Source organism: Ictalurus furcatus, chromosome 3 (assembly GCF_023375685.1).
Source record: "Ictalurus furcatus strain D&B chromosome 3, Billie_1.0, whole genome shotgun sequence".
Lineage (NCBI taxonomy): Eukaryota > Metazoa > Chordata > Actinopteri > Siluriformes > Ictaluridae > Ictalurus > Ictalurus furcatus.
In genome coordinates this window covers 25,843,545-25,857,294 of record NC_071257.1, presented here as the reverse complement: position 1 = coordinate 25,857,294, position 13,750 = coordinate 25,843,545, and the positions used below count along the sequence as shown (strand labels likewise).

General features: G+C 39.7%; 1 protein-coding gene across 1 annotated transcript; it reads right to left on the bottom strand.

Annotated features, from left to right (window-relative positions):
* Positions 1-291: 291 nt before the first annotated feature.
* Positions 292-12,731, bottom strand: cdc42ep3 (CDC42 effector protein (Rho GTPase binding) 3). The gene is made up of 2 exons (XM_053621724.1): positions 12,024-12,731; positions 292-6,989 (listed from the first exon to the last, which is right to left on the bottom strand). Exon 2 carries the CDS (start codon positions 6,764-6,766, stop codon positions 5,789-5,791), a length of 978 nt encoding a protein of 325 aa, XP_053477699.1. The 5' UTR covers positions 6,767-6,989; positions 12,024-12,731; the 3' UTR covers positions 292-5,788.
* Between the last annotated feature and the right edge of the window lie 1,019 nt (positions 12,732-13,750).

Below are 13,750 nucleotides of genomic sequence, written 5' to 3'. Positions count from 1 at the left end.
GTTTGAGTTATGCTTTCTTTGGCAATCCTGCTTTTGACCATAGGCCAAAGCATATTTATCAGAAACCTGACAGTTTCACCTCATTCCAGGCAAAGGAAAGCAACTGCTCTCTAGCTTCATATGCATATATATATATATATATATATATATATATATATATATATATATATATATATATATATATATATATATATATATATCAATAAGAATTATGAGACAGTATGAAGTTATTCTTGGATGAAAGTGCTACTTGTATATAAGAGGTGTCAAACTCATGGACGGTAAGACAAATACAGCCTGCTACCTCATTCCACTTGGCCCATATGAGTTTGCAAATAATATTGAATTGCACTGTGATACACAACAGTTTCTTGTATTAAATATCACCTTTAATTTTCATAATGCACAAATATAGTATGGCCATGCCCATGTAACATAAAAGATTGGGACAGTCCAGGTTGTCCCAGCACAGTTCACTTAAAAAATGTGATTCAAGACAGTTAGACTGTGGATAAACTGCATACCTGTGTTTATTCTGATTACCCATAAATAACATTCCAATATAGTAGATAAAACGCTTGTTAAAATAGATCAATTGTGTGTGTAAAACCTTCAGAAATTAATTTGGTGTATATGAGTATATATAATGATGGATTATCCAGTGCAGCAAAATACAAAATGATAAGATTATGTGCTATAGTAAAAAAAAAAACCTGTGGTATGAATGAATGCATTTATTGTCACAGTTGTGAAACAAAAGTGAACATTGTTTAATGACACATGTTTAAAGAAAATATGTATTTGTAATACATTAAAAACACAATAGTCATATGACCCCACGAGTGCCCTACAAAAAGGAAGACAGAGTTTGACTCCCTTTTTACATATAATACAGCAGAAACAAAAATAAATTACATTTCACCAGTTTCATTCTAAGGTGAATATACTCTATTTTCCACTCATCACTGGGATCTGTTCTGCATGACTAATCCAGTCACTATAAAACACAGCACTTACTCTGGACAGAAAGACAGGTCTTGAAGAAAAATAAATCTTTCGTAGGAGTTTTTTTTTTACTATTCACTTGTGCTTTAATACAAATCTGGAGGAGATTTGTATTAAAGAGAGCACAAATAAACCTTCTTCCACTGTCTAGCATGTCCACACCTCCTGACCGCACAGTGTAGACAGTAATAAGGCATGGAAAAAGAGAGGTCCAACTTCAATGTTTAGGTGTTTCTACTTTGCTGTGTGAATGTTACATGGCAAATAACAGTTGCCAGACTGCTGCACATTTAAACCTCAAACCATTATCTTTCAGTGTCTCATAGTCATGAAGGGATTGAAGACAGAAAGAAATCTCCAAAGTCTATGGGTAAACTGATTTCTTGCATGTGTTCATGAGTATTGAATCAAATGAACTTTAAACTTTAAAATGAAAACAACAACAACAACAACAACCAAAAACTAGTGCATTTTTTTAATGTGGTTGTCAATTAGCATAAATCGTGGACATGGGCATTTTCTTGAACATTGAGGTTCAAGGGGAGGTTGCCATGAACATATATAGTAATTTTGGCGGGAAAACACACAACTTCAACATTGAGAACAACCTATCCATCAGTTTAATATCTGACTTAAATATGAACAGTTGATGTGTGCATGTTTGCTAATGGTCACCACTAAAATAACAGACATGTCATTTTTAGCTTTAAATCTGAACATTTCTAAAGCCTTTTTTCTTTTTGCAGCTCTCTTTTTATACGTCTCACAGTAGCCACCCTCAAAATATACATAAATACATGATGCTTTATATAAATGCTTTACATACACAATGAGCTACAGTTCCTATATTACTAAAACTGGCTGCCAGCCGCTTTAAGTCTGAACTGAGGCCATAATAGTCATCCACAAAAAGGAAAACATTTCAAGCAAAACAAAGAAAGAGGAGAATAATGAGTATTTAGTGAAAAATATATACTATATAATACATGGTCTGTTGATTAAGCTGGGTTTGTACTCACTAAGTATGTATAATCTTCCTGAATCTGAAAACAGTATGTTTATTCACATCTAAAATGTCCACCATAAATGAAATCCTAGATCTGTCAAGTACATGCTCTGGAGTATAACTCAGAACTGACTAAAGCTGTGATTAGCCCAATGCCATGTCATTGTAAGCACGTTATTACCTCTGTAACAAGGTTTCAGTCATACCTACAATGTGTGTGTTTTCTTGACATAAATATCAAAATGTGCATATTCCTTAGTGTGACTTAGTAAATGTAAACTTGTAAACTTACAAAGTCGTATAAAGCATCCATCCATCCATTTTATGTACCACTTATCCTACACCGGGTCACAGTGAGCCTGGAGTCTATCCCAGGGGACTCAGGGTACAAGGCTTGGGGACACCCTGGACAGGGTGCCAACACATCACAGGACACATCACACAAACCCTCACACAGTGCAGACAATTTGGAGATGCCAATCAGCCTACAACGCAGTTCTTTGGACTGGGGGAAGAAACTGGAGTACTGGGAGGAAACCCCCAAAGCATGGGGAGAACATGCTAACTCCACACAGGGTGGAGGCAGGAGTAAAAAAAAGCATGCAAAGTATAAATTAATTATGCACCTTGTTTAGGCACATGTTGTGGCTTCTTTAAATAAAGGAGTTGAAGCCACATCTGTTCACTAGAATTCAGTGCAATGCGGAAAATACACAAGTAATGGTTAACATATGACTTCAGTTTTCAAACATCAGGAGCAATTAGATGGAATGTTGCAAGAAGAGTCTATTTCTGTTCTCATTCACAGCACACTTTGGACTGCACCAAAACTACCTAATTACATTACCCAAAGAAATGAATGGCAGCTGAGGTCTACTTATTTAGTTTTGTCACAGTGCAAGGATGATATTAAGAAATAACCTCAAGCAACAAACAAATAAACCTTTCATGAGATTTTAGGGCCAAGCAACTGCCATTATGATAACTGTAATTCTATCTATATTTCATATAGATGAAAGCAGCTGAAATTCATTTTAATGTATTTATCAACAAAAGAGGAGAAACAATAATATCAAGTAATTCCAGACATGTTAATTACACTTGTCTGGTGGTAATATTTATGTTTCAACATTAATTCAGTGACAGCTCTTAATTACAGTAGTTAGTAGATATCTCACTCTTTGTAAGGAAAACTGCTTTGGGCTTTTAGCTTTTACAATCCTACCCTCAACTAAAGATCATGGCCCTTTTCAGTGTCCAGGATGTTTATTTATGGACTGTCCTGTGCAGTTGTGCTACTTCAGTGGAATGTATGGAATGCTAAAGACTCTCCCTTCTCTCTGACCAAGCAACTTGTAGACAAACAGTGCAGGCATCTGGCTGTAGAAATGATGCACTGTTCACCCACCTCTGATCCCACTGCAGGGCATTCTGGTTGAATTAGAAGAATGTCAGAAACGAGGGAAAAAGTGGGTGGGGTCCATATTCTCTCTCTTAGCATTCATTATTTTAATTAAAACTTTCTTGGACTGAAAGGTAAATTAATAATAAAATATATACAGTGCCCTCTACTAATATTGGCACCCTTGGTAAATATGAGCAAAGAAGTCTGTGAAAAATGTTCTTTATTGTTTAACCTTTGGTCTTTTGTTAAAAAAAAATCACAAAAATACTCTGCTCTCATGGATATCAAACAATTGCAAACAAAACACAGGTTTAGAAAAAAAAAAAAAACTTTGTGTGCAACAGTTATTGTCACCCTCTTATTCAATACTTTGTGCTACCTCCCTTTTCCAAGATAACAGCTCTGAGTCTTCTCCTATAATGCCTGATGAGGTTGGAGAATACATGGCGAGGAATCTGAGACCATTCCTCCATACAGAATCTCTCCAGATCCTTCACATTTCGAGGTTCACTCTGGTGGACTCTCCTCTTCAGTTCTCACCCCACAGGTTTACTATAGGTTTCAAGTCAGGGGACTGGAATGGCCATGGCAGGACCTTAATTTTGTGGTCAGTAAGCCATTTTTGTGTTGATTTTGTATGTATGTTTTGGATCATTGTCCTGCTGGAAGATCCAACCACGGCAAACTTTAAGCTTTCTGGCAGAGGTAGTCAGGTTTTCATTTAATATCTGTTGATATTTGATAGAGTCCATGATGCCATGTATCCTAAAAAAATGTCCAGGTCCTCTGGCAGAAAAACAGCCCAAAAACATTAAAGAGCCATATGGCTACCTCTCTGTGTGTGCCAAAACCACCTCTGGTGTTTATTGCCAAAAAGCTCTATTTTGGTTTCATCTGACTATCGAACCCTTCCAGTAGTGTCTGGCAAACTGAAGACACTTGACATAGTTTTTGGATGAGAGTAGAGGCTTTTTTCTGAAAACCCTTCCAAACAACTTGTGGTAATGTAGGTAACTTCAGATTGTAGTTTTGGAAATTTTTTCCGACCCCAAGATGCAACTAACTTCTGCAATTCTCCAGCTGTGAATCTTGGAGATTTTTTGGCCACTTGAACCATCCTCTTCACAGTGCGTTGAGACACTATGGACACATGTCCTCTTCCAGGTTGATTCATAACTTTTCCAGTTGACTGGAACTTCTTAATTATTGCCCTGATGGTGGAAACGGGCATTGTTAATTTTCTTTTGCTATTTTCTTATAGCCACTTCGCATTTTGTGAAGCTCAACAACCTTTTGCAACACATCACAGCTATAATCCTTGGTCTTACCCATTGTTATGAATGACTGTGGGAATTTGGCCTATATGTTACAGCATATTTATACCCCTGTGAAACAGGAAGTCATGGTTGAACAATTTCCTGTTACTAGTCACCCAGGTGTACTAAAAAATGTAAAATATCAGTGGGAATATACTTCAAATATATGAATTCATATGGGTGCCAATAATTGTTGCACACCTATATTTAACAAAGATATTTTTATGGGTAAACCTGTGTTGTGTTTGCAATTATTTGATATTCATGAGAGCAGAGTATTGTTGTGAATTTTTCTGAACAAAAGATCAAAAGGTTAAACAATAATGATAATTTTTCACAGCCTTCTTTGCTCATATTTACCAAGGGTGTGAAAATTATTGGAGGGCATTGTATGTATCATCCATGGAACACAGCAATGTATTATTCATTTCCCAACCGATAACCAAATGTGACATATCAGAAAGTTACTTATTTACTTATTTATTTTATTTTGTATCTCCACACAGTAAAAACATAGCTATATGCATTGATGCTTTTTTAGCACAGTTAATGAGAGAGTCAGTATAAATATAATATCTGTACAGGATGGGAGTGGGGGTAGGGTTGTGACAAAGTTTGGAGATAATTCACACAGCTGTACATTGCTTAGAGAAATATCATTACATCATTACATACTGTAACATGTAACATTGTGCATTAGTGATCAACAGAATACAGTAAAATTTACTGCTTTTATTTACACCTGTGATGGAACTGATGAGCACACCAAACAGTTTTAGTTCTTGATTTAACCTAATGGTGACATCAAAAGGCACACTATATCTGTGTAGCTTCTCTAAATTTGATAAAGCATGCATCTCTTATGACCTACAAGAGAAACAACACTGGTTAAGCACAGAAAGTTGATGTTGAGGATAGAAATATACTGAGAGAAATATCACTGGAGCAGTTCTGGCTTTTTAGTTAATTTCCAATGTAGAATACCCATAAACCTTATGTGTTTGATTTGACTGGCAAGTCTTTCTGTTCTCTTCCTGCTTCTGCCAGAGACACAGTTCAAGACTCAGGCTTACCCATGATATTGAGTATGTCATCCAAGATAGAAGGGCCCAAGTCCAGTTCAAGAGACAGCAATGACCCAGTGTTGTGGTTCACAGACTCCTGAGAGAGATTCTTGCTTTGAGTGAGCTCAAAGTCAAAGTCACAAATGCGCCCTTCCTCTACACCACTATCTCTATTTTCCCAATCTCCATTCATGCTGGCCAGCTCTTTTTCGTACTGAAAGATGTCACTGCTCATGTCATGATAGCCATTATTGCTGATGCTGTTGTCTTTCCATTTGGTACTCCTATTGCTGTTGCCATTTTCATTGTGATTGCCACTGATGAAGATAGACATTACTGGCTTCTTAGCAACCTCATTCTCAGGGGTGTACTTGGGGGTATTCTTTTCCAGTGATTTCTCCACAAAATTGATAGGTAATAAGGATTTCTCACTAAGCTCCTCTAGAACAGGACTGGGATCACGTCTGAAGATAGTTATGGACTGAAGAAGGTTCTCCATTTGAAGGATCTCCAGATCATCTGTTCCATCTGAGTTAACAGGTGGAGTGGGTGGCCCACCCAGGTCGTCCAGTGGATCCCGGGTCGTGGGTAACATAGTGGTAGTGATATGAGGCAGGGTCAGTGCTTGACTCCCCCCAATGGTAGGGAGGGAAATAGCATTCTTCAGTATTGGTGATGGAGTTTCAATGTAGGAGGCGTCAGATGCACTGTTAGCTCGCATGAACTCGCCGTGGGCACCATATTGTGGTCGAACGAGGCCACTCTTACCAGGAAGCAGCTCAAACTTGCCCTGAAGGAAGGTCATGTCACCAAAGGTGTCACACAAACCCCCTTTCCCAATGTGGACAGTATGGCGGAAGTCTCCTAGTGGAGGACTGATCATGTCTGGGGATAGAATGTCTCTTAGGCGACACTTCTTCCCTTTCTTGCTGTAGTTGGATTTTAGGTAGATGGGAGTTTTGGCCGGCATCTCAGAACAGTAAAATCCGTGAGAGAAGAGAAAGAAGAAAGGAAGATGTCTTTGAACCCTATGATCCTATGATGCAGAACTGATGCTGATCCGAGTTCTCCCAAGAAAATGAGTGGAGTTACATTCTCAGACACTTGATGATTGTAGATATACAGTGACAGTGTCCTCAGACCTCAGTGTTGGGCTGATTTGGTCCAAATAAGCCAGATGGGATGTCTTTTACCTGGAGAAAACAGAGAGAAACAATTCTCTTTTTAATATTGTTTAGATTTTATTTTTGCTATTTTATATTTAATGATATTCTCTTACAAGCTAAGCAAGATATTACTTTTGGATAATATTTATAATACACTCTCTTATATCTAGACTCATTCGGGGTTCTTCAGTTGATGTCTCTAGGGGAAATCTTAAAGGGACTATGTAGAACCCAACAACAAAGTTTTCCTTATCAGAGAGGGTTCCAAGTAGAAATCCTTTAAAAACCGATATAGTGTGTTCTATGGATTCAGTCAAGAAAACAGCCTGACCTACAGTCTATTGCCTTATGGTTCATCTTACATAAGGGACCTGTCTTATGAAAAGCAGTACTCTGTACAATATGTAATGAACAGAGCTGATGTTTTACTTTGCATTCCATTCAATTTTCAAGTAATTCCCCCATGCACAGGTTGACATTTTTATAGACTAGTCTTCTCAGTCATACCAGTTTGTCACTGATAACATATGGCATCTGTCATGAAACCACCCAACAAATATATCACTTTTCCTAACTCATAGCAAAGCCTCTGGAGAGGGGAAGAACAATATGTGCCACCGAGGACAGCCCCCAAAATGACTTCATCATAACCCTGATCTCACATCAGTATAACAAGCAGAAAGACATGAATGGTGAGGGGCCCAAGCTGTTGTTGGCTCAAAGTCAGTCCGGCTCCTGTTTTGTATGTGCTAATATGGACCAGCTGGATTCCACATTGGTCTAAGAGAGGAGATGGAGCTTTAGAAGGATCAGAGTGAGAATGACTCAGGACAGAAAGCTACTGTACTTCCATGCAGACAGAGCAAATCGGAGAAAAGCCTGTATTTCTCCAGATATTTGTGATCACCCTAAAAAGACATATTTACGTGAAAACTAGGGTGCATGTACATTACAAGATGCCGAAACAACAAGTTTTAAGAGCATTTAAAGTGATGTTGATATATTTCTAGATAAGGACAGCGAGAGTGAGAGAACTGAGGGCAGGAGAGAGAGAGAGAAAGAGAGAGAGAGAGAGAGAGAGGCAGAGGCAGGCTACTTGCCCATTTATAGACATATTTACTTTTGAGAAACCTCTAAGCACTGACCCTCACTGACAGACTGCAAGCTATCACAAAAGCAGTGGCTAGGCCAATTCCACACCAATGAGTACGACTGAAAAAACATCCACATTCCTGTAGCAGCACAGCTCAGTACTTTTCTTGCCACCGAGACCTCAATCAGAAAAGCATCTTAAGCTATGAATAAATGTCACTAAAAGTGATATTGCACAGACCACGACATTTTATCATGGATCCAATTTTCGGTGCGCTTACAAGTAAATAAAAAAGTGCATTAAGCCTTACAGGAGGAGACTTTTGGCTGAAATAAGACACTATAGGCTTCAGCGCTGTGTTCTCTCTGTCCTGAACACAGCAAATGACAGCCAAAGAAGACAGAACAGCAGAAATTCCAATCTGTTTACAAAACAGTACAGATTCCATTTCCTCAGGATACATGACTTGGCTATGGTAAAATGCTAACAATTTACGGGGCATGTACACAACATCAAGGTTCACTCTGGACTGGGATACAGTACTTTGGACATTGTGTAGGGAAAATGAATGGTACTTAGACAACGACTGCCTACATAATTCCTTCCTACATAGACTGAATGAGTGGCATTGTTCTTTTTAGCCTACTCTATGTAAGTGTGTGTGTTTGTGTGTGTGTGTGTTCTCCTTTTGCACAGCCCAGAGAGTAAAGAGTCCGCATGTCTTTAAAGACATTTTTAGATGCTGATGCATTTAAACACAAATAGCCTAAACCTCATTTGACTAACATCCAGGGAGCTATATATAGTTTCTCTAAGCTTTATGGATGGACAATGAATGTGTGTTAGCATTCTTGCTGTCTTAGCCTAAAATTAGTGTAATTATATTATATGGCAATGTGAAAGTGTGGGTGAAGAGATTTTAATGTGTTTGTGTAAAAGGCAAAAATGTGTGTGTGTGTGTGTGTGTGTGTGTGTGTGTGTGTGTGTGTATACAAGTTAAAGTATTCATTGCACTCTTCATTTATCTCTAACTTCCTTCTTTGTCTTTTTCTCTTCATTCTGCTCAGTCACTATAATAATCCCCTCGACTTCCATTATATTTCTGCAACTCTGAAGTTTGACCTTGACTCGATGCACACACTCCAGCAAGGAAGCAAATTGGATTCACACCAACAATCTAGACTGTCGCGTGCCACAAGCACCCCCTCCCCACCCGTGATCAGCATCCACATTCTTTTCTAATAGGAACTCTGTGTATTTAAGTGTTTGGTTGTATGTGTGAAACGAGAGAGAGTGAAGAGAGGGCTCTGTCTGCAGTGCTGAAACCATAGAACTTCATTAAAGCTATTAGCACTATTAGATTATTGATCACTCACAGGCTCTCACACCCTGGAAGACAACTTGCTGATTCAAACCGTCTTTAAGAAAACGCATATATCTTGTGTTGTTTTCCATAAGGAAATGGTTAGTGCTCTCAGTTCAGTGCTAATGTCTTAACAGCTAAGCAGGATATATGTCAGCAAATACTATGATGCATGTCAATAAATAAAGAAATACCCTTTGAGGTGGGATTTGATGTCAAGGCATATCATGGCGAGTAAATCTGACACTTTAGTTGGGAAGCAGGCCTCGAGGCTCAAGTTTCACATGAGGAATTTCACAAATAAGTACACATTCTGTCAGTGCTTCAAAAAACCCAGTCTGAGATCTCTATAATTAAACGACTGAAAAATTAAACAGTAGTTCAATTTGATGCAATTCATAACACTTTTTTAAAATAACAGTTAATAACCAACATATACCAACCTGTCGCATGGTTGCGATGGACTTTAAGAGGAAACATGGCAAGTACATCACACACAACATTGTTGCCAAACATATTAACAAATTTAAAAAGACTGAAGTGTTGCAGACCAACCAGGAAGTGGACATCCATGAACATCAGCTGATGGAGGCACAACCAACATGGTGCTAGCACATGGAAACTTTTGGGACACCCTGTATTACTAAACCTTAATATGTTACCAAGCTTTTCTATTATGAATGATTCAGTCAACTTGAGCTATATATGCATGATTAAGTCCGAATAATTGGATATGAGTAAAAGACTTTTCAAACATGACTTGAGGTCAGATTGGAGTGGGTAAACCGCTAGCAAGGCATATTTCAAGACTAGCAGCTGCCACTCTGCCACCCACATGGCTGTGCCCATGTCCTCTACTGCAGGATATGACTATGGATTTCCCTTCAATCCATCCACCCCCCTTCTGTCACACACACTTTTCAGAGGTGTTAGTGCTGTACTATCTCAATCATCCACAGTGGAGCATAAGGCCTGCATGCCAGCAGGTCATCAGTGTATCTCTGATCCTGCTGGCTGAGTGAGAGCCAAAGCCTGGACCCACTCCAGTCACTAAGAGGGTGCTGTTTAATTATGGAGATGGGCAGTTAGACAGACAGGGGTCTTAATGAGGAACAGTGAGATGGTAAGTAAGAATCTTTGTGTTGACTTATGTCAGCTTGCTCATTTGTTCTTGGTAATTAAATCACACTGGGAGAATGTGGGTCAGCTTATTATTAGAGTGAACATGAGCATGCTCTCATCTAAACAAGTGCACTGATAACATTCAGCAGTTTAAGCTCACTGTACAGTATGCAGAGGTGCATTTTGAGGACAGCTGTTAATTTAGTGCCTACAACAGTGCTGTCGCTGAGCGTCGCTCTGACCTATTTTAGCCTTGGCCTTTTTTGGCTGAAAATGTGGTGGCTACTTGGGGCTCTGCAGTTATTCCTGCTGATGCTGTATTTAAGATCCATCCAACTGTGGCACTGAGATGATCTTATGCTTGACATACACAGCTTATGTCACTGAGAAAACGAATGACTAGCATGTCATTGGAGCGACCAAACTGTCTCTGCAGGCCGACCCTTAACCCTAAACATTCCTACATCCAAAATAGACAGAAGACCCCATCTTTTGCACTCTATAATAAAAGAGATTAAAGGCTGATAGCACATAGACTAATGGCAGCCTTCACTCAACATTCTTCCAGTTTGGCTTGCCAGTCTGTAACATAAAGGGAACTGTAATTATACTTCAGGCTAGGCGCTTCCTTTTGAGCCTGAGGGCTAGAGAGTTCTGAGTCTTCTGAGACAGGCAGGGTGGAGTAAGTATTCTTCTCGTTTCAGCCTCATCTGTTATTCCCTCTTTCTTTATTTTTTCCCTCCCCTGCTGTCCACCTCTCCTTCTGTTCTCAGCCCCCATGTTGTCTTTGGCTCACCGTGTGCCGAAGATGAAATGAGAGGGTTGAAAAACACGAATGGGACGTCAAAACAGCTGGAAGAACTCTCCAAGTTCTTCTGGCTGCCTCTGAATTGCAGCTCTATGGTTATTGCGGTTAGTGTGTCGACTGAGTGGGAAAGTGTTTGCTGCAGTGGCAAAAAAGTATCAGGTTGCTTTTGCTGTGCTTCAACTCTTGTTGTGGGCACATGCTCGACTACTTCTGTCCATCTTGCACTTGTGTGTCAGTGCTTCCACTTTGCTCTGAGAACTTAGCAAAAGTTCTACAGACACAAAGCCTACTAAACACAATCAGGCATGTGACATGCACGCAATGATTTAATGGAATAATTTACTGCAGAGTTTTTCTTTACCAAAAATCACACGCCCCCTTGAATTTCTCTGAGTCTCAAATGAGCAGGCATTTTAATTTTATTAAGGCTACTAAACAGTCATAACCAGGAAACCATAAGCATTATTAGTGTCATTCAGCAGTGCAGCACAATTTATTAATACCTCTTATAGCATAACTATTAACTCAGATTTTAAAAGAAATTAAAGCATAGGAGACATATAATTCAACATATACATGACACCTTAATAATACCTTAAAAATTATGTGCTGCATATTGGCAGATTATCTTGTGACCCAGTAATTTCCAGCTTTGTTATTATTATTTTTTTTTACCTGTGTATTTATCTTCTTACGATGAACCTCTCAGTTCTTCCTGCAGAAGTAATGGCTTGTCTTTGAAATGTTACTGTCCCAAATGACTTCTGTGTAGCGTAGTCTATAATGGTTTTCTCTTCCTCTCTGTCTCTCACTCTCCCTGTCTTTCTGTCTCTTAGCCCTGGGTGTCCGTTCCTCACAGGCAGGAGGTCTGCCGGACAGCTGTTTAGGAATTCCTCTGTGTAACTGTAACTGCGGCTTCTCTCTTCTCCGTTCTGCTCGAGGAGAAATCTCCTCCTCCTCCTTCCTGCTCTCCCCTCCTGCAGCACCTGTCTCTGTCTCTCTCTCTCTCTCTCTCTCTCTCTCTCTCTCTGCAGTCCCTTTGCCTCTATTTCTGTGGTTTCTCAGCTTGGTAGAATTGCTGCTATATCGAGAATGGGCAGTTACGTTATGAGAAGTTGTGCGGAGAGAGTGTGGAGTTGGCTGTAGATGAAATCCTGTTAGGAGATGCTAGTTCTCAATCACCCTGTTTCACTCTCTCTTTCCCTCCCTGTGTTTCTCATGTAATCTCTACCCTCCCTTTTGTCATGTGCTTCTGCTCTCTCCTCCTCACCCTTTTGCATTAAGATTCATAAAATCCTCACTGTAATTCTAACAGAAAGCATGCACTCCCTTGCTATTGAAGGTATGTGTTTTGTGTACTTTCTCGCTCTCTATCAGATGCTCTCTCTATCTTGTTTCCCATCCCAAAATACACATTCGGATATGCACCAATGATCTTTGGGGATTTTCCTCCCATTCTTGCATCCATACTTTTACCTTTGTTTTATGATTCATCTAGATTCAGCTCTCACTGCGTACACAGAGAGAGAGAGAGAGAGAGAGAGAGAGAGAGAGAGAGAGAGAGAGCTCATGACAAAGAGCACAACAGGGCCCATTTAAACAATGTTTAAACGATGCAGTGCAGCCTTTCTGGATTCATTACAACAGAAAACATTTGTTTTCATTGAACTGCCCTTCAGACAGCATGCAGGACAGCACACCACAAGGCTGTTCTTGTGGGAATCGCTTTAGGTTTTATAGCCTCTGTGGTTTTTCTTAAAGGACAAGCATGTTTGCAGTGCCTGTGTGCTGTAAATATCTCTTCCTGAGAGCTCCTAGGAAAGTACACACCAGGTTTGCTGAAGCCTCATCACTTTTCAACACATTTCCCCTATTGCAGGTTTCCTTGGCAACAATCGCTGCTCTGCAGTGATACCACAACAGGAGGAAGAGAGAAGAGAGACAAAAACGGGTATGTCTACCTATGTGTCTGAACCAGTGTGTCTGAACCAGCGTGTGCCTCAGAGGCATAGAGTGTGTATAAGCAAGGGGTTATTTAAGAACAAGTAGCTTCTGGCATGTTCTTGCAGGTTAGTTTAAAGTTCTGTACTTGCAGCGTCAGCATTTGACAATCACAGAAAACATATAAATCTCTTCTTGCCAGCAACTGACTCCTCACACAGACGCTCCATAATCCATTTATCCGTTGCTCTGCAACACATTTAGTCCTCTAATGGGTAGAAGAGGCTGACTGAGTTTCTTCAGGGCTGAATGTTCTGACTGGTGGGCTGAAGTTGAGCCACCCACTAATTAAGTGAACAGGCATCGTTTGGTAAGATCTAAACAGCTTTCTGAATGGGAAAGCTTTGGCCTTGGGGGTGGATGTGCAAAGAGTGATCTCATTGAGGCTGGCATGTGGAAAG

Coding starts and splice junctions, on each gene's coding strand:
- cdc42ep3 (XM_053621724.1), bottom strand. CDS start 6,766: ATGCCGGCCAAAACTCCCATCTACCTAAAATCCAACTACAGCAAGAAA.